Raw genomic sequence first — 19,823 nt, 5'->3', positions numbered from 1 at the left:
TTGATTTTTTTTCAGAGAAGGGTAATAATTTATGTCAATATTTTTATTTTCATCAATGCTAGTTAGAGAGGGAAGAATCCTAGAATTTTGTCCAACAGTGTATTTCTTGTCTCAGTGTGACTAGCCATGGTTTTTCCTTGTTTACTTTATGGACAGTGCTGGAGAAATTCCCAGCACTGAACTTGCTTCTAAGACAGAGAGCCATGCCCAGTGAATTGTTACAAGCGCTTTGTTAAGGACAGCTTCCTTGTATGGAGGAACATGTAAATGAAGGGGAAGAAAATGCCACAAAGTTGCCAGACAATAATTTCTAATTTTACAGCAATGTAATAATCCTGGGTATCTGGCTTGTCACTGGGATTGTTTGACTACACTCAGTAGCAGAAAATCCAAAAAATCCCAAGTTGAAATCTTAGCTTTTTAATAAATGAGCTTGCTTTCTATGGCCTAATATCAGCAGCGATGTTTACCAGCCATTTTCACTCTAATGAGATTTTTCTTGTCTGAACTTGAACTGTTGCCATTCAAGGGAATGCTAACATGAAAATAAACTCCTTTAAAATCAAAGTATCATTTGACTTTGTTCCTCTTTCTGTTTTCACTGCCTACACAATTTGGTTACTCGGTGGATTTTTTTTTCAGGCTGGGACTTTACAGTGACGTGTCCTCAGCTGGAAGGAGAGGGGAGTTTCTCACTGCTGAGCAAGATTGGGATTTTCCATTTTCCAAAACTTTCCATGTGCCATTTCTGGTTGATGACATGGATCTAGTTTGGTTTTGTTTCCCTCTTTAGAGAAAGAGATGTGCAACTACAAGTCTTTCATCTCTCCTGCTCCGATGTCATCAGCTTTCTTCGGTCTGCTGAGAGCATTTGGATAGTTAGAACAGTCCCTGTCCCTACCCCGTTCACCATTTTCCACAGCCACCAGTTGTGCTGCATTTCCCCCCGGCAAAACCTTGTTCTGGGCCTCATCAGTTCTCAGCGTTGTTATTTCATCCCACTTATCTTCTGTCTTCAGTTGCATGACTTACTACATCAGTGTTCTTATCATACTACCAAGGCACTATCCTTCTTATTTAGCTCAGTTACATCCTCCTTCAGCTGCCCTTCTTGTTTTTCATTCATATTCTGCCTCAAATTCAAAATGTTTATCTGCAAGTCCTTGGCTGCCTGTTCTCTTTTGATGTCACTCATTCCTTTATTCTTTACAATCTCTTAGTAAATTACCTTACCCTTGCTTTCACTGTACCTGCCTTGTTGCTGTCTTCTGCAAAGCTCCTTGTATCCAGAATACCAACTCTTGTTTTTAAATCAACAAGTTGCCTTGGGACTTGGCAACTCAGAAACTACATAGATAGTAGATTTCTACTTACTACACTAAGCAGAAGTCATTACAGAAAAATTCAACATCTGTAACAGAAGAGAGCTAGGTCTTATTACTTGTTTCTGATTTACTTTAGTAATATGCCAACAAATGCAAATCAAACTGAACAAACTACTTGCAAAATAATACTGGTGTAACTGTGTGTGCTGTGATGTATCTGGTAAGAGATAACTGTTGCTTGCATAGGCTCTTAAGGATGTGGTTATAGGATACCAAATGCCATGTGAGGTGGAGAGGTGATGCAATATTTATAAAATACATGCAAGCCCCCAAAGCAAACTATGTTGTTTTTCCTTTTAATCATAGATTAAGTAAATACTGGAGTAAGACCACTGCTAAATGGAATTCTGGTCTCCCTGCCTTCCTTTTTTTGGCATGCACACACACAGGGCTCTCACTGACTTTACTAAGAGCTGTATGTATTTATGTGGAAGTTACAAAACTTAGTAGGATGTGTTATATTTATTACTTGCAACAAACCTTGGAAAGGAACAGTGGTAAAGAAGGATGGGCTTGCATATTAGGAGTACAGGATATGCCAAACCAGATCCTCCCATTTGTTCACCAAGATTCACGTGTACATACCTTAGTATGGCAAATAAATTCCTTTTTAACAAGATTATTCTTCCCTTACTTTCAGTGATGCACAGTCAAATGCAAGTCATAACCAAATTCTATGTAAGTGTTAGAATGTCATTTTAAAACAAAAAATAATACAGAGCTGTACTGAGTTGATTAGCTATAAAAAGCCAAGCTTAAACGCTGTTAAAATTCAAGTTTTAATAAAGGTCAACTAGGCAGTTCTTAATAAGTATGTACAACCTTTTTATTAAACTACCTGTAAGCGATGATTGCAGAGACTTCAGTCCAACCAAACACCAGGGTCTGTTTCTTACACTTTAACTGTTAAGTGAGCTAACTGATTTGGACATTCAGTAAAGTAGGAGTCATGGAACACGTTTCCCCTATGTGTTAATATTAACCAGAAAAATTGTGTAACTTGTTGATGACTACTGGAATATACATAGCATTGCAGAAATTTTTGGTTGCAGCATTCGTTCATCAGCTTTTACGGTTGTGAAATCACATGCACTTACTCTTTGTCCTTGGTTATTTATGAGCTATGCTTGGAGATAGGGATGAATACTTTGTCTCAGAAATAGACAAAACAAAGACTGGGACAGAACAACATTTGTTTCTCTGCGAATCTGCAGGTGAGACTTTGATTTAAATGTCTTGCTGATAACCATTTGCACAAAACTTTGGAAACAAAAGTTTGCTGGGTTGAACATAGACAATCAACTTCTCGTTACACAACGTACCTTCAGCAGCATGACTTGTCACTGCCGCCTGCTAGGTAGTATATCTTTAACATAATGTATTACTTCTGTAAAAAGGCAGCTGGATGGTGTAAACACAGGGGAGTCATATGAAAAAGTTTCTCTGCTATACCATTTTATTTATTAGGAGTTTTTTCTTTGGATCCTTTTTCAGTTATTAGTTACCTCGGGGAACAGCACAACCAAGCTCTTTTTTCCATTCCCAGCTTTCCTTCTGGTCAGTGGATCATTTTTTCTAGATTGCACTGCTCTTTTAAACTACCTCCGGGAAAAGTACATCAACAAATACACTTTGTGCCTACATTGTGTTCGCACAGCCAGTGTGCTAGTAGGCTGAAATACTTGTATTTTGGAAACCTATTCAATAGCAGGCACGGTTGAAAGGGAATTCTCACTGCAGAAGAAGAGCGTTTTTTGTGAGTTGCTGCAGAAGTGGCATGCCCCTAGGGCAGAAAAGGATCAGCGATCCCACAGGGGGATCTGCAAGTCTGGCTCCTGGTTGCTTCTCTAGAAGGAAGAAGGAAGAATAAATAGGTCAGGTGGTGGGTTGCGTGTATCACCGTGGGTCTGCAGGGCTGGCAAGTACCCACTGCAGCCACTATCTCCTTCAATGACATACATTACTTTACCTCTGAGGTGATTAATGCTGTTGAAATGGGATACACATTTATTTATCATGCTTTTGGATGCCATGGTTCACGTAGAAGAAAATAACATTTAACATAAAACAGATGATGAATGTAATTGAACCATCCTTTGTAGCCCACACCCCATAAAAAAGAGAAAGCAATTGCCAGTTTTTGTACGTGTGGTTTTGCCACCCAAAGGTAAAAAAAGCTTCTTTATGGTGACGGTGGGTGTCAGTAACAGATGGAAAAGAACATAGCTAGATCAGGAACAACAGTGGATGTAACCATAGTTTGCTGACTATGGTTATCCCAGACCCCTCCTGAGTTTTGTCTTTTCCACACTGGAAATCTTAAAAGGTACAGCAATAAAATTCACACACGGTTTTTCTGTTACAAGTATGAGTGAAATGTTTGTTTCAAGGTCTGGGTTAATAATGTCAGTTGTGTACTTTTATTGGTTCAGCTTCACACAGTAGGCTGACCCAAATTTGCTTCAGATCCTTGGTAGATCACAAATCTAAGAGAAACTGAGGCCATGTTTTGATATTTGCTGGCAATGCCAGGCGTGTGTTAAAGCAGCCTGAACAGCCCCTTCCCTGCCCATTTGCTCCTGACCATCGACTGCATTTCCCTCTGAGTTTATCTGTACTGCTTAGGCAGCCACAAAATGAACCAGGGCGAGGAACTTGACACAGCTGAGCCCAGCAAAGAGGGAGGGGAGGTTTGTTTGCTTTTCGTCTGCACAGATCCCCCGCCTTGTTTCACTGCACAGACGGTTGCTCAGCGCAAGGGAGGAATGGAGGAGAAGAAAGGGTGTGCGAGCCTGATGCTCACAGCTAAGTGCAGTGCTCAGGGAGGGCTTGCAGCTGCTACCACTCAAATCTTGTTGACCTACAGCCCACAAAAGTGTGTTGCTTGTGCTGGTAGTTGGGCTGCTCCCAGGAAAGGGGCCCATAGCTAGAAGCAGGGTTGTACTGGAAATAGTCATTAAATGATGCCTTGGATTTTAATTTTATGCTGTTAGATGTATAAAAATTTTTTTCTGCCTGGCTGAAACTTCAGCTACTGAGTGGGTAAAGAAGATAACCTAGCAACAGCTCTACCCATTTCAAAGCTGGTACAAGCTGCAGTGTAGAGAATAACAGAAAATAATGAAGTGGGTTGTGTTTCAGGACAAATTGCCTTGTCTTTTCATTCTACCTGTTCCCTCTGTGGTAATCAAACTTTGCATCTGAGATACAATCAAAACAGGCTTCCTATTTCAAACCAGCATACCCTTGTGTATAACCAGCATCGTGTCCATACTGATTATACTCATTTGAGACTATCTCTGTGCCATCGTTCAATAATTTACATTTAATAAATCACTTTAGTTCTATTCATGACTCTCTCCTGTTGTGTACCAATGTTTGCTGGCACGTTTTTCTAATTCTCTGTTAGAGAACATGTATAGGTAGGGCCTGAGTTACAGTCCACTGTAACGACTGAGACGACTGATAGAAGTTTCACTGAAGTTTAGAAAGCTTAGAATGTGTCATGTAGCAGTTCTCTGACAAAATATCCAATTATAGTAAAAAATACAATACTAAACTCATTTTAGCAGATCTAACTCTCAGTACATGGAAAGATATGTGGAGATTTTTCTCCCCAAAGTGATTTTTGAAAAGCAGTTTCTGTAGAGCAGAGATAGACACAGGAATTCACAAAGTGACTTTTCTGAAGAAGCAGCGTTAACATTTTCCAGTAACAGCCTGCACCCTTACAGTGCTTAAAGATTGTTAGCCAAACCCCAACAAACTAGTCATAGGTCTAGGAAATTCATTTCAGGCAAGTACAGAGTCATCTTCATACCTCTTCCCTTTCTCAAGGACCTAATCTCTCTGAACAACTCCCTAAAAGTCCATCTGGACAAGGACAGTTTTATACCCATACTGAGCTGTATTGGGTTTGCGTGGCAAGGTTTTGGTAGCCGGGGGGGGCTAAAGGGGCTTCTTCTGTGAGAAGCTGCTAGAAGCTTCCCCCACGTCCAACAGAGCCAATGCCAGCCGGCTCCAAGACGGACCCGCTGCTGGCCAAGGCCGAGCCCGTCAGTGACGGTGGTAAGTGCCTCTGAGAGAACAGATTTAGAGAGGGAGGAAAAAAACTGCACACCAGCAATTGCAGCTAGAGAGAGGAGTGAGAAGATGTGAGAGCACCAGCCCTGCAGATCCCCAGGTCAGTGCAGAAGGAGGGCAGGAGGTGCTCCAGGTGCCGGAGCAGAGATTCCCCTGCAGCCCGTGGTGATGAAGACCATGGTGAGGCAGGCTGTCCCCCTGCAGCCCAGGGAGGTCCAGGGGGGAGCAGATCTCCACCTGCAGCCCGGGGAGGACCCCATGCCAGAGCAGGGGGATGCCCGAAGGAGGCTGTGACCCCGTGGGAAGCCCACACTGGAGCAGGCTCCTGGCAGGACCTGTGGCCCCGTGGAGAGAGGAGCCCACGCTGGAGCAGGTTTGCTGGCAGGACTTGTGACCCCGTGGGGGACCCACGCTGGAGCAGTGTGCTCCTGAAGGATGCATGCCATGGAAGGGACCCACGCTGGAGCAGTTTGTGAAGGACTCCCATTGGAGAAGTTCATGGAGAACTGTCTCCCGTGGGAGGGACCCCACGCTGGAGCAGAGGAAGAGTGAGGAGTCCTCCCCCTGAGGAGGAAGGAGCGGCAGAGGCAACATGTGATGAACTGACCCCAACCCCATTCCCCGTCCCCCTGCACTGCTGGAGGTAGAGAAAATCGGGAGTCCAGCTGTGCTCGGGAAGAAGGGAGGGGTGGGGGGAAAGTGTTTTAAGATTTGGTTTTATTTCTCATTACCCTACTCTGATTTGATTGGTAATAAATTCAAGCAATTTCCCCAAGTCGAGTCTATTTTGCCCATCACAGTAATCGGTGAGTGATCTCTCCCTGCCCTTAATTCATGAGCCTTTTGTTTTATTTTCTCTCCCCTGTCCAGCTGAGGAGGGGAGTGATAGAGCAGCTTTGGTGGGCACCTGGCACGCAGCCAGAGTCAACACATCACATGAGCGAAGGCTAGAGTACAAGGATAATAGCTTTTTTTGGTGTTAATCTTAACCTAGTTACAGCAGGTAAAAGGAACAGTGGAAAGAAGTGGCATGGACTTCAACTGGAGCTGTATGAACAGCAACGGCCCACAGGCACTATGTTCGCTGAAGCAAAGTCCATTCCATAATGTCCATCATGAGTTCTCACTGTGCTATGAAGCCTGAAGTGGTGAGAATGTGAAAAAGAGTTTTTCAAGGGAATGACAAACATATTCCAAATGAAAAAATAAAAAAATCTTTTTATTTCTCTAAGGAATGCTTGGAAGACCTGAATTTACAACCTATACAGTGTCATTGTCTAAAATGACATTTCCCAACTTATTCTTAAGGTTCCCTAGATGAGTGATGCTGTAGATGTATATGCTAGGATATTCATCTTGCTCTCTACTTCTTTCTGAGTGAGGCTTTTTTTGGGAAAGAGTAGCACGTGTTCTTGTACAGCTTGTTCCACAATGCATATGGAGAGAAAGCAAAACTACTTCACAAGGGCAATGTTTGAGCATCTGATTTTATATATATATATACACATACATATATTTTACCATAACTTAATTTGTATACAATATAAACATATATTCAGATTTGATTTTAAAGAAGCCTGTGTGGCTGCCAGGCTGATCCCTTTGCTTTACTCCGTATTCCTTTCCTTTGCCTTTGGCCAGTTTCTTGGGGTATTTTCAGGACTGCAAACACCTCAAGAGAGACACTGTGGTCTTCATTTACATTTGTACAGTATGTTACGCATATTTTGTATAATAAAGCCATATAAATAAAAACAGGTCTGTATGTATTTTCTCAGATACTATATATTATAGTTCATACACGTATTATTCTTCACAGGCTTTATATTCACGTATATACATAGTATACATATCTGTAGGCACAAACTTACGATGCAGAAGATCTGAGAGAGTGCCTGTGGGTAATAATCTTTTCTTTGCATGACTGATCACATGAGAAAAAGATTTCTGCCAGTATAGCAACCCAGAACTTGATCATCACGTATGCAGGTTTGTAGGCTAAACCACCGACCCTTTCTTGGCTATTTCAGGCACTAGAGGAGTGATAACCCTCTAGCAGCTACTGACTGCCCTAGTCTGCCTCCTGCACTAGCCAGGACCTCAGTTACTCCACTAGTTTTAACCACAGCCTCCATTCAGGGCAAGATTTTTACTAAGGTGTGCACATTCAGGCAGTAGAGAAACTAGAAAGTGTAGCAACAGAAGGCTGTTTTACTTTGTGGAATCCAGTCACTCTCCAGCCCAGCTCCGAAGACTATGAGTCATGCTTTCCACTTACATAAATTAGATTGAGTTTCTTGTATATTATGCCATACTTACTTCTCCCTACTGCTAGTCATCTTCTGTCGTGAAATTTTAGTTGGTTGATTACTTTATCCACACTGAAAGCACACTACTACCATATGATTTCATTTTATGTAGTAGATGATATATTCTTAAATGTTACATACATGTTACATACATGGTATTTTTTACAGTGTAGATTTCCATTGCAAATCAGCCTTCACAGCTGATGCAAGTAAGGCCTTGGGCGTCTAGGTCAAACTGTAAGAACTCTAGGGAGACCAGTGCTAGTCTCCCAGGAATGACAGGCATCTTGCTTATAAGCTTGTTGTCCAGCTGCTTATCTGTTACGTCAAGCACGCCATCATTTCAGCTGCAGAGGAACAGCAGCAAGGCATCTTGTTTTTCAGGCCTGCAAGTCAGTGCTTGAAGTCACAGCTGTCGTCCCTCTCCAAGAACAGCAACCCCCTGGACAGACAGACACCTTCTTCCCTTTGCGCAGACACACATCTTTCCGATTCCTTCCCAGAGAGATCTGCTGAGTAAATCACCTGCTAAGTAAATCATCTGCCATATCTGCACGTCAGAGCTAAGACTGTTCGTGTCCCCTGTAGTGGTGTGAGATTTACACATCATCGTTACAGCACACACCTTTGGTGGTGTAGTCTGATAGCTTATGGTGACTACCCCATGCATGATGATACACAACTCAGGGACCTGGATTTAAAGCAGCGCCGTCGCAAGCTTACTGAGTGCTCCCTGCCTACACGGAGGTTTACTCTACAGGTTGAACTAATGCTTCAATACCTTAGAGGCTTGAGATGAAAATGTTGTATTCCCAGAATGAAGCTCTGAAGGAAAATTTAAGATTTAAATAAAGACTTGAAAGCAAGCTGCTTACATTGCATCCATTAGTCTGTTAGTTTTATTACTCTTAAAGAAAGAAGGGAGTAGTCTATATTCTACTGAATGTCTGGGCTGTATTCTCTCGGAAATTTTATTAAGCACTGTATCATAATCTCGCACTAGGGAATGACTACAGGAGTTGATTTTGCTATTCCATGCTGTTTCCTGTTTACTTTGGACAGGAAAAGTAACTGTACTTTAACTTACATCATTTGGAGTCTGTGAGGGCATGGTGCCCCCTAATGTCTTGAAGACTAAAGACCGGTAATTTTGTTGCTGACTTTCTCTCAAAGCTTTCTATAGGAAGAACGCTGTAAATGACATTTTATTTTCTCAAATATATTGCAGCACTCAAAACTTTGCTTCAACATCCCTTTTTGGTATTGTATACACATAAGGAATAAAATCACTTTCTTTTTAAATCTTATTTTCATTTTCAAACCCGGAAAAATAACTTGTCTCAGAAGTTAGGTTCTTAATTATTTTTTGACACCAAACCAATAGGCATGAATTAGAAACTGTCGAGCTCCTAGCATTTACTTTTGATTTGATTTGAGTCAGTGCATATTCAGCATTTTTAAATGCAGAGGCCTACCATAAGCAACCATAATATTAACTTTCACTTAAAATGTTTTCATTGTACTGTTTTTTAGGTTATTTTTTCTTCTGATACTAAGAATCTAAGTATTATTGGCACAAAATACGACTACAGTAACAAAAAAGTTAAAATATTTATTCAGATTTAGACAGTACTCACCTCTCCCCACAAAAGCTTCATGCATGCTGAAAGTAAATCAGTCATAAAGGAACACTGTACTAGCCATCCATTTTGTTGTAAGTTAGTTTGCCATGAACATTAAAACCAATAAGCAAGGAATGAATTAACTGAATCAGTAAATAAAAAATAAAAATATATTTTGCTATGTGCCATATATGATAGCTTACAAGTTTATGGCATCAAGTTTCTTTCCAGGTGAACACCTATACCATGAAGTGGAAAAACAATACTGTATGAATCATGTTTGCATACAGTTAACTTCTTTCACAATTACTTTCCCTTAAATACATCCTGTGGTAGTCTCAGTTTAGCAAATAATCTGTTTGATCTGTTTTTTTTTAAGAAAATGTATTTCCTAGATAGAGTTGGAAATGTCTGTTTCATAGAACATCCTGAGGGATGTTTTTATTTTCTTATTACATTCATTATTACTTTATGAACGCGTGGAAAATAATGTTATACTGAAACAGAACTGTTGCTGACCTATACCAAGATAGAAGAGGGCAACACCATGTGTTCTTCTTTTGGGGAAAATACCTAATTCATCCATTTTATGTAGAACAAGTAAATTATCTAGCTACCTACAATATTAATATATGACATTAAAAGTGTAAGATTATTAATCAGAAAAAATTTGGGTAAACGTTCAGTCTGTAATTAGGAAAAAGAGTTAAAGTGTGTGGGGGGGCTTTGGTGTGCGTGGGTTTTTTTATGGTTTTAAGTCAAGGGAGAACACAAATGCAGCTCTCCACTACCTAAAACAATGTGGCTGAGCTGAAACCAAAGAAGTCAAAATACCCACGGCACAGAGGATGAGCCACATCCTGGGAAAACGACTTCTTGATCGTAGTGTCTGCTCTGCCAGCAGAAAGATTTACATTGGTGAGCAGAAATCTGAGTAAGGATACAGGTATCTGAATGCCTCTAGGTAAAAGAGAATCAGTATATGGAAAAGAGGAAATGTTATTGTTGCAAATGAGATTTTGTTACATGGCTTTGGTTTAGCAGCAATTTAGGATTTATTAATATTTTTGAGATAGATCACAAGATTAGGTTGCATGACTTGTAACAGTACTTAATTATGAGCCAATTTAGCAGAATGATTCAATGGAATTTGTTACAACCAAATTTGCGAACTTAAAAGATTCGAAAATGGCAAGGATGACGCGAAACTTACAGCAGGGTTGGAGGTTAAATCAAATCACACACATGCACAGACAGATAAAACAGTTCTGAAGGACACAGGCAGACAAAATAGCTCCAAACTAAATCACACAGAGACAGGCAAAATAGTTCCAAACCAAACTGCAAATCCTCATGAAATCTACCCTGAGAGCCACCAGTTCAGGGGGAGATACTGGGTCACACAGCCCGCTGTGGTCTCAGTCTCTGGGGGGTCTCTCCTTGGATGGCTATTTATAGGGTCTTGAGATGATTGGCTTTGGTCATTGTTTTACATTCTGGCCACAGTCATCCTGATATACCATTCAGGGAGCAGATGGCCCGGGTGTGGCCAGGGGGTGCCTGGCACCCATAAATCTCTGCACTTGCAACCGAGATAACAGCACAATGGGAGGTTTTCCCAAAGCATGCATGGCTTATCCTGAGATCTCAGAGTGGCCCGAGGGGCTGCACCACCACAGTTATATCATAGACTATTAAACCCCTTGCAGTTGCTTTCTCAAAGCAATCCTTGAAAACGACTACGGCCACCTACGTGTTCCTTGTTCAAACACAGCATGTCGGCTTTTGAAAGTCACATGAAGACTCGAGGAACTGGGTGTCCTCTGCTGGTACATCAGGAAAAAGTCATTTTAACTATTAATGTCATAAAGTCAAGCAGGAAAGTATGTCCAGTCACAAAGACTGTTTGATGTCACACGCAAACATCATCCTATCACTGCGTAAATTGTCTCTAAGTGTCTAACATGGCAAAGTCTGGTGCAAACTATATATGCACAATACATAATGTCAGCTGTAAATAACCAAGTTCTCCAGACCAGGAGGACACCTCACCAAGGCAGCACTAGAGCCAAGTTAAGAGAAAACAGAGTCACTTGCAATCTGCGTTGTATCCGTGAGAAGCAATGTAACATGTTCTCAAACCTGTGAATACTCTACTATTCTACCGGAGAATACTGGTCTTTTGGGTGACTGAGTTTTCCCCATGTAAAATTTCCTAAGGAATACACTGAACAATGATGACAGAAACAGGGATTATTCCCTGCTTCTATATTCGCTGTCCTATATCCCACCTCTTAATGTCATAGAGCATACTTACTCCTAAAATCTAGATGAAAACCACCATTACCCTGTCACCATCAACTGATCAACAGAACACCGCTCATCTTGCGCAATAACAGCTGTGACACTGTTTTCTTAGGAAAAAAAAAAAAGGAACGACCTGCTTCAGCTTTTCTCACTCAGCAACTGGCTTCAAACTGTCATCATCTTTGGTACCTGATGTGGAGCAAGATGGTATGTGGCAAACAAACCTAAGTGTCACAACTTAGGAAAAGCCCTCCAGTGTGAAGGTGCTCTGCTGAATGGCTACTCACATTGCACTGGTTTGCCAGAGGGACTTCCTCAACCCTGCTCAGCCAACCCCAGAACTGCCAAAAGGCTGAACTATGGATGATGCCTGGCTAAGCTCATTTTGGCTGTGTGCTTCATTGTAACTCCCTACCTTGTATTTAAAATTCCAAATATTTTATTTGCCTTGTGCATTGCTAAATAAAAACAGATGTGCATATCCTCCCAGTTTAACTATACATCTTTACACAGTATTTTTGCTCTGTATCTGTTGTTTGTTTTAAAAACATATTAGAATCTTAGAGCTAGATGACCAGAACAGAGATTATTGCTCATTCATGATTTATTTTTGTACTCTTCTTCACCTCTGCAAATGGTTTCATTCCTAATTTTGCCATCCTGCTGACGTTACTGTACTTTGCTCCTAATTTACTGAAATCAGAAACAGAGTATCTTGCAGTTCTTTACTTCTTGCTCTTTCTGAACACTCCCTGCACTCCTTTCACTTTCTTTTCTAGCTGGTCTTTGGCACCACCTGGTGTCTGACTGTCGCTTGTTTGTTCTGAAAAGCAAAAATCAGCACCTGATTTCAAACATCAGAGAGTAACGTTTTAATGGAAGTGTATTTAACAGTTAGGGAAAATAACATAAATAGTCTTTTACTGTAGCATGACTTTTAACTTAATTTCAGCTAGAATGAGAAGATTAATGTATGATGATGACAAAAGCCTTAGAGGACAAAACTCAGAAACTTCTAATGTAGTATGAGAACCTAATGACTCAGATATGCAAACTACTTAACTGACTACCTCAATGAGAGGATATGCTAGAGAAGAACCTGTGTCTAATAAAATCTAGAGTGATAAAATGCAGCAGGAAACATAGTCACTGTATAATGAAGTTTTTCATAAATTCTAAACAGATCAAATTACTTCCCTTGTTTTCACCTACTGACTTCCAAAGGCAGCACACCTGGCCTATGGAAAAACAGAAAGTCCAGACAGAACAGTACTGAAATGTAATTAACTGGAAAATAAGCTAAAAAAAAATAATCTACTGCTGTTGTTTCCTCATGCTTCACTGAAGCCAGCTGTACTGGTTTTGGCTGGGATAGTTAATTTTCTTCATAGTAGCTCACAGGGTGCTTGCATTTTAGATTTGTGATGAAAACAGTGCTGATAACACAGGGATGTCTTAGCTGATGCTGAACAGTGCTTGAACAGCATCAAGGCCGTCTCTGCTTCTCACATCACCCCACCAGTGAGTAGGCTGGGGGTGCACTAGAATTTGGGACGGGACACAGCTGGGACAGCTGACCCAAACTGACCAAAGGGATATTCATACCATATGATGTCATGCTCAGCAATAAAAACTGGGAGGAGGAGGAAGAGGGGACATTTGGAGTTACTGCATAAGCACTGTGAGTGATGAAGCCCTGCTTTCCTGGAAATGGCTGAACATGTGCCTGCCAACGGGAAGTAGGGGATGAATTCCTTATTTATCCTTATCTTTATCTCAACCCATGAATTTTCTCACTTTTACCCTTCCGATTCTCTCCCCCGTCCCGCTGCAGGGGAGAGTGAGCAAGTGCCTGTGTGGAGTTTAGCTGCCTACTGGTGATAAACCATACCACCACCTTAGGTATTTCTTTCACGCAGGCAAACACTGCCAGGCTACAATTTTTCAACTGAGTCCACATAAGCAGACCACTTTAAGCCCACAGAGGATTTTCACAGGGATTCCGTACAGAAACACAGTTTTTGTTACGTGAACTTATCTGCAAGCCTAATCTTTCCGGCCATGCCTTTTTACAAAAGAAAGAGAAGGACCAGTACAGAGGCATCTCTGCTACACTAGCAAACCTCTTACACACAGACTAGGTCAGCTGTGCTATTAGCTGTAGCAGGGATCCATCTATTTCCACCTCCAGTCCCGGCTGTAAGGGAACACCCAGGGAAAACTAACAGTGGGGCAAGCACGCCTGTCCAAGCCTCCAGCTGTTTTCAGCTCAGGATGTTTCCCTGCTACTTTGGTAGCCTTCAGCTACCTTCTCTTCCAAGTACCTGCCCAGTCTCCCCTGCAGCCCTCGCAAACTCTCCACCTGCATGAGAGCCTTTGCCAGTGAGCCCTGCAGCTCTGGCTTCTGCCGCACAAGCGGTCCCTCCACCTGCTTCCAACCCAGCTCCAGCGCCAGGCCTCGCTTGGCGGCAGTCCAGTTGGTGACCACCTCTCCTTCCAGGCTGAGGAGCCCTCGTCTCGGCTGCCCTCTCAGAGCGAAAAAGCCCTCCTCACTTTGCACCGGGAATCTTTCCCCGCCCCAACAGGCCTCGCGTCGGAGGGGAGGGAAACGCAGCTCAGCCGACACCTCGGGCTTGTACAACTAGCCGCACAGCCGGGCACCGCCGAGCGCTCCCTCTCCCGCACCCCCCCAACGAGCGACGGGTCCCTCGGCCTCACACCCGCCGCGGAGTCCTCTCCCCTCACCCCCCTCCCGGCCCCGCGCCGCCAGCGGCCTCCCCCGCGGCAGCCGCAGGGCCGGACGCCCACCCCCCGGCGCCGCTCAGGCCCGGGGCTCGGGCCCCGGCCCGGAAGCGGAAGCGGCCGCGGCCGCCGCGGTGCGCTGTGGGCCGGCGGCGGCTGAGGCGGAGCTGGGTCTGAATGAAGGCGCCGCGGGCGAGGGGCCGCCGGCGCCGCTGAGCGCCCCGGGGCCGCGCCCGCCCCGCACCCCGCGTCCCCTCCCTCCCCTTCCCCCCCCCCACTCCCCGCCGGCGGGCAGCGGCCGCCCGGGACCCGCCATGTCCTACAACAAGATCCCGCCGCGCTGGCTCCACTGCCCCAGGAGGGGGCAGCCCGTGGCAGGTGAGCGCCCGGTCCGGCCCGGCCCGGTCCTGCCCTGCCCCGCGGCGGCAGCGGGGACGGCCCCCTCCCCTCCGCTGCGCTCCCCTGCCTGCCGGTCCCGGCCCGCCACCCCCCCCTCCGCTCCTCCTCAGCGCCGTGGGGCGGGCGGGGGCCTCGGGGCCGCCGCGGCCCCTCGCCCTCTGGCCCGGCCGGGGCTCTTTGTCCCGCGGCCGCGGGGGGCGCCGGGCGGCCCTTCCCGCCCCCCCTCCTCCCCTCCTCCGAGCTCCCTGGGCCCGGTGTTCGTCCCGGAGCTGACTTGCCGTAGGGCGGTTGTTTTCCCTAAAGCCCGTCCCGCAGCGGGGCTTTGCTTTCAGCTCGGGGGGTCGTCCGCCCGCCCGCCCGCTCTTCGGCTGGTGCAGCCCATGAAACCGATTCGCCCCGGCTCCCTTGCAGGGGTACAGGCCCCCTCCTGCTCTTGGGAGCCTTCATGCTGGGTTCTTGCTTCGCACCGGTTAGGTTTAGGACTGAAAACTTCCCGTCCGTCACGTCTGATGAGAGAGACGGCGGCTGGACGTGCAGAAGCTGCCGTACTGGAGCATACCTCAGCCCTGACGAGTCCCTTGTGCAGCCTCTTCCTTGTTTTTTTTTTTCTCGTTTTTTTTTCCCTGAAGGCTCTGGTGTTTATTGTCAGTGTTGATCTGGGCCGACTGACGGTGATCTGTCAGTCACTGGTGTGTTCCTAAGCTGTTTAGCTGGAGGATGAGTTCAAGTGTTGTACTCCGAAGTTTCATGTGTATTTCAGGTTTTGTCAGTGATTGCTGTCATCTTGGATGCTCTTACTCGTAACATGCTGTCTGTCTCGATTGTTGCTAGGTATCTAGCCTTGCTGGCATCTAGTGGCAGCAAATTAGGTATCATGTAAACACACGCTTTTTGATTGTGAGTTAACTACCATACTGACCTCAGATGCATGTTTCCCCTGCTGCCTGGTTTGAGATAGAGTAAACAAACTTTGCTCTTTGCAGTTTTCTCAAGTTCTTCTTTCCCTTATAAGGTAAGCTAAGGTAAGCAATTCCAACCCCAGGGTTTTTTTCCACAATATTTTCTAGTTTCCATTCCTTTCATCTTCCTTTCTGTGATAAAGATATTTTTTCAAAATAGAGCACTTGCTGCTCAGCATGCTATTCTAGATGGCACTGTGCCATGATTTGCTTAGTAGTTACAACTCCTGCGTTTTCTATCCCACGTTTCCACATCGTATTACGTTTTTTTGGCGGCAGTTGGTTGTGGAACTGAAGACGCTGATGACTGCTTACAGGTTTATTTAGAACCTGGTGAGACATCTCAGTAGGCTTAATCTTCCCATCAGCATGCGGTTTTTGGCATTTATCATTATTTAATTTCAGTTGTTCATTTTGTGGGTTACTGCTTTCCCTCAAGTTCCTTATATTTCTCTGAACTTGACTCAATTAAATAACAGCATTTTATTGCTCATCTCCATTATCTCTTTTTCCTGATCACTGGCAAATGCATTGCTTTGTATCTAATAAGAGATTTGATAGCCTAAGTTGTTAGTCTTTGACCGTGACAAAAGTAGACTAATGATTATTTATTCTTTGTTTTTCTTCTCAGCAAGTTCTTGATCTCTAGAAGTTGTCACTTTGTGTTTGTCTTTTAAGTAGTGGCTTCTCAAAAATAGCAATATAGAGTAGGCAAGAATGCAGGTCATCAGCATGTCATCTGCTGTGCCATCACTGCGTGTGTGTTTGTTTATTCAGTAACTGCAAGGTAATTCTTTTCCATTCTGTGCGATCATGCACAAGAAGTTACTGCACAAAAAAAAAAAAAAGGAAAGCATATGGTTCATTTCTTTGCCTGCTTTATCTTAATGTATTATTACATTAGTTCACCCGATTTTTAGTTTTTTAGTGTGTACAACTTACCAAAAGTCATAGTATGCCGTCAGGCTTCTCTCCTTTTTTCTGTTTTACATTCAAAGACATCTCACAATTTTGTTGAGAGATAATTTTTAGTGTATTGATGTTGGCACTGTCTCCGAGATGTATTATATTCTAGTTTTTATTAGCATTTCAGTCAAATTTCTAAGCATCTGTGCATAACTTTATTGCCATCTGATAGTGTAATAGTAATGTCGCTGAAAAAGGTTTGCCTGGCTTCTGTCGACCAATATTCATCAAGTGTTTGGTCATGACCCTCTTGTCTTATGGTTGTGGCATCTAGAATTTCTAAGTGACCTCAAATACAAGTACTAATGAGGCCTGGAGCTCTTCTGTTGGTGAGATTGGCTTCATTCAGGTTAACAGTAGCCTTCATTCTGAACAAGGTGCATTGATCTACGTCTCCCATTATTTTCCAGTTTACTTCTTTAAATATTGGTGTTTTTCTGCCACTTTCTGGTTCTGGCGGTTCTTCAGGATGGCACATTTTTACATTTATTGCATTGTGGTAGCACCTCAGTTATGTACTTGATGAAAAGAGCTTTCTCTGAACTCTTAGATCTGAAGTGATCAGGTCGCTTCAGCCTTACTGCCTTGGTATCGCCATCTCTGCAGGTACCTACTCTTTATAACTACCGAAAACCCAGTCCGTTTTGGTTTTGCCATGGAAAGTGCTAGCAAGATACTGAAGAAAAGACATGAGAAGTGTCTTCCAGTGTCTTTCAGTCTCCTTCTGTTGATCTATGTCAGTTAATCCAGTTCTAGACATACCTGCAGCATGCAGAACAGTGAGATATTATTAAAAACATCCATATTGCCTATGGTTGTAGGGATAGCACCTTAAATAGAAGAGCAGTGCCCCTGGTTCAGGAAGTTGCTCAGCTATAGCTTGTTGCAGTTGGGGAGAATAATCTGATGATGGATTGTCATTGTTTTACACTCTTTCTTAGGCAACTGTCATTGACCTGTTTTGGTGATGAGATACTAGGTGAAATGGATGCTTTGACTCAGCATAGTTGTTCTTGAAACAGAAGACTCTTACTTTTTAGGGTGTTGGCTTTTTTTTTTTTTTAATTGTGGATTTTACTATTTCATTTTGTTCAAATTTCCCTTTCTTAACCTTGGTCACTTTACACAGTCTAGCCTTCCTAATCAATGCTCAATCTAAACATACCATGGTCATACACAATTAGTGGCTACTGTTACTTACTGAGTTGATAGCTTCATGTCACAGAAAATTAGACTAAATTAAGGGTAACTTTTCCACTGGTACGCTGTAGAATTTTGAGATAAAAAATGTGCCAAAATTAGAGCATGTATATGTAGGAAATGTGACGTCTTATGTTGTTCACTTTGATTTCTCTCAGATTTATCCACTTGATGTCTATGTTCTGACATACTGGGCTCTTATTTTTAGAATTTTTACGTATTTTTCAGCCTAAGGAAATGCCATCTGTTATACAGGTAACTAATTTGGAAAATGGTTTTTAATACCCACTTTCTGAAACTATTTGACAAATTTGAACTTAATTGTAGAAGTCAAGTGTCAAGGTTCCAGTAACATTTTGAAGTTAATTTGAAAATACGATTGAGGAGTTCCAATTATTATCCTAATCTAGTTTAGATACACTAATGACTTGGGATACTTTGATGCCCATGTAAAATATCACCTTGTTACTGTCAGATCATCTAGTTCAACATAAAGAATTGATTATTTAATCTTCAAATGCTTATGCATGGAGGCTTAAGTTGAGTTGCAGTCAGTTTTTACTACATCACTTCTTCAGCATAAGATGTAAGGCAAAACTCTTGCAGAGCCTGTAGCTACTGCTTCATTTATACTTGTGCATATTACTCAGAGAGGTTAGAAATCTTTCTTAGAATTAAAGCTTAGATTTTCTGTAGCTTAATGATACTTGCCTGAAAGGGACTTACATGCACCCGGGGAAGGATTTTCAAGCTTCTCTACAAAGACCAAATAGCAAATTTGCCAGGTAGGGCAATTTGGTTTTCTGTTGTAAGAGGAACACAATATGAGATCACATTCAAGATCTTTAATACCTGTGTAGCAGTCACAATTTAGAAAAAAACAAGAATGTAAACTAGGACGATAGTGCTTACTGCGTAGGTATAATATGAAATTATATTGCAGAGAAATGTAATTTATTTAAAAAAAACAAAACAAAACCCAAAGGGAAAAAAAACCCCAACAAACCAAGATCCCAGAGCCATTGTTTTCATAATCTGATTACAAAATTTTCCTAAATCGTAACCAAATTACATGAATTCAACTGCTCTCTTCTAACCTTGGCAGGCAGCTTGTTCGCTGCCATATAATCTCTGTTTCTCAATGATACCACCAAACTGGAATTTGTAGAAGTTGGGCACCTAAATACTTCCAAAGATCTGGATTTGATCTTTGGAAGTGATAGTAAATGGGCTCTATTAAACTACTTATCACTTCCACAGCTGTGTAAAGGTGTTCAAATGCTGCAGGGGATGCTGACTAGACTACTTTGTCTGTCTTTTCTTGGTGATGAACAGGAATGTATTATGGTTGCTCAGGAGGAAATCAGAGTGAAAATCAGACACTAAATCAAGGTCCACTACTGAGAAAAGAATGAACATGTTCGTTCTCTGTTCTAGAAGATGGAGAACAGGAGAGTCTTCAGTGCGATTGTACTATCTCTAATCGAATGCTAGAGGAAATGATCTTAACCTCCAGGCACTGTTTTACAACTCTACTCTCTTTTCCCAGCTTCTCATAAAGGATGGTAGTTTTTTATGTATCCATTGACTCTTTTGTCAGTCGAGCTCCTTTTCTTGAATGCCTTGGCTAAAAAAAGTTCAGTTACATTCTTCATGTTCTGTAATGGATGAATGGATGCATTAGGATAGGCGTGGCAAAAGGCAAAGTTAAAAATTTTCAAGCATGCTTGGTGTTTTGCAAAACTTATGGTGATGATAGATTTTTGCATTAAAATAATCCAAAATTAGGATTTGCCTAATCAGTCTGTACAGAGGAAGATTACAAGTTAATGTGGAAGGGTTAATAGTGAG

The 19,823-nt window shown here is 42.7% G+C and overlaps 1 protein-coding gene and 1 long non-coding RNA gene across 3 annotated transcripts in view; one reads left to right on the top strand and one right to left on the bottom strand.

Moving 5' to 3' along the window:
* Positions 1-9,377: 9,377 nt before the first annotated feature.
* Positions 9,378-14,441, bottom strand: LOC138689551 (uncharacterized). Its single transcript, XR_011328409.1, has 2 exons — positions 14,031-14,441; positions 9,378-12,529 (listed from the first exon to the last, which is right to left on the bottom strand). It is a non-coding gene; the product is annotated as an uncharacterized lncRNA (long non-coding RNA).
* A 135-nt stretch (positions 14,442-14,576) lies between these two features.
* The window catches only part of RNGTT (RNA guanylyltransferase and 5'-phosphatase), a 186,455-nt gene continuing 181,208 nt past the window's right edge, over positions 14,577-19,823 (top strand). Inside the window, exon 1 of one of the 2 annotated variants that reach the window (XM_069804842.1) lies at positions 14,577-14,826. In XM_069804842.1, coding sequence (XP_069660943.1) covers positions 14,763-14,826 — 64 coding nt within the window. In that variant the 5' untranslated portion in view covers positions 14,577-14,762. Of the gene's footprint in view, positions 14,827-16,572; positions 16,594-19,823 lie in introns of those variants that run through there. The other variant, XM_069804843.1, reaches the window with a different exon arrangement.

This window comes from Haliaeetus albicilla, chromosome 17, assembly GCF_947461875.1.
Source record: "Haliaeetus albicilla chromosome 17, bHalAlb1.1, whole genome shotgun sequence".
Classification (NCBI taxonomy): Eukaryota; Metazoa; Chordata; class Aves; order Accipitriformes; family Accipitridae; genus Haliaeetus; species Haliaeetus albicilla.
The sequence above is the reverse complement of the archived record's forward strand: the minus strand, read 5'-3'. Positions and strand labels throughout refer to the sequence as shown.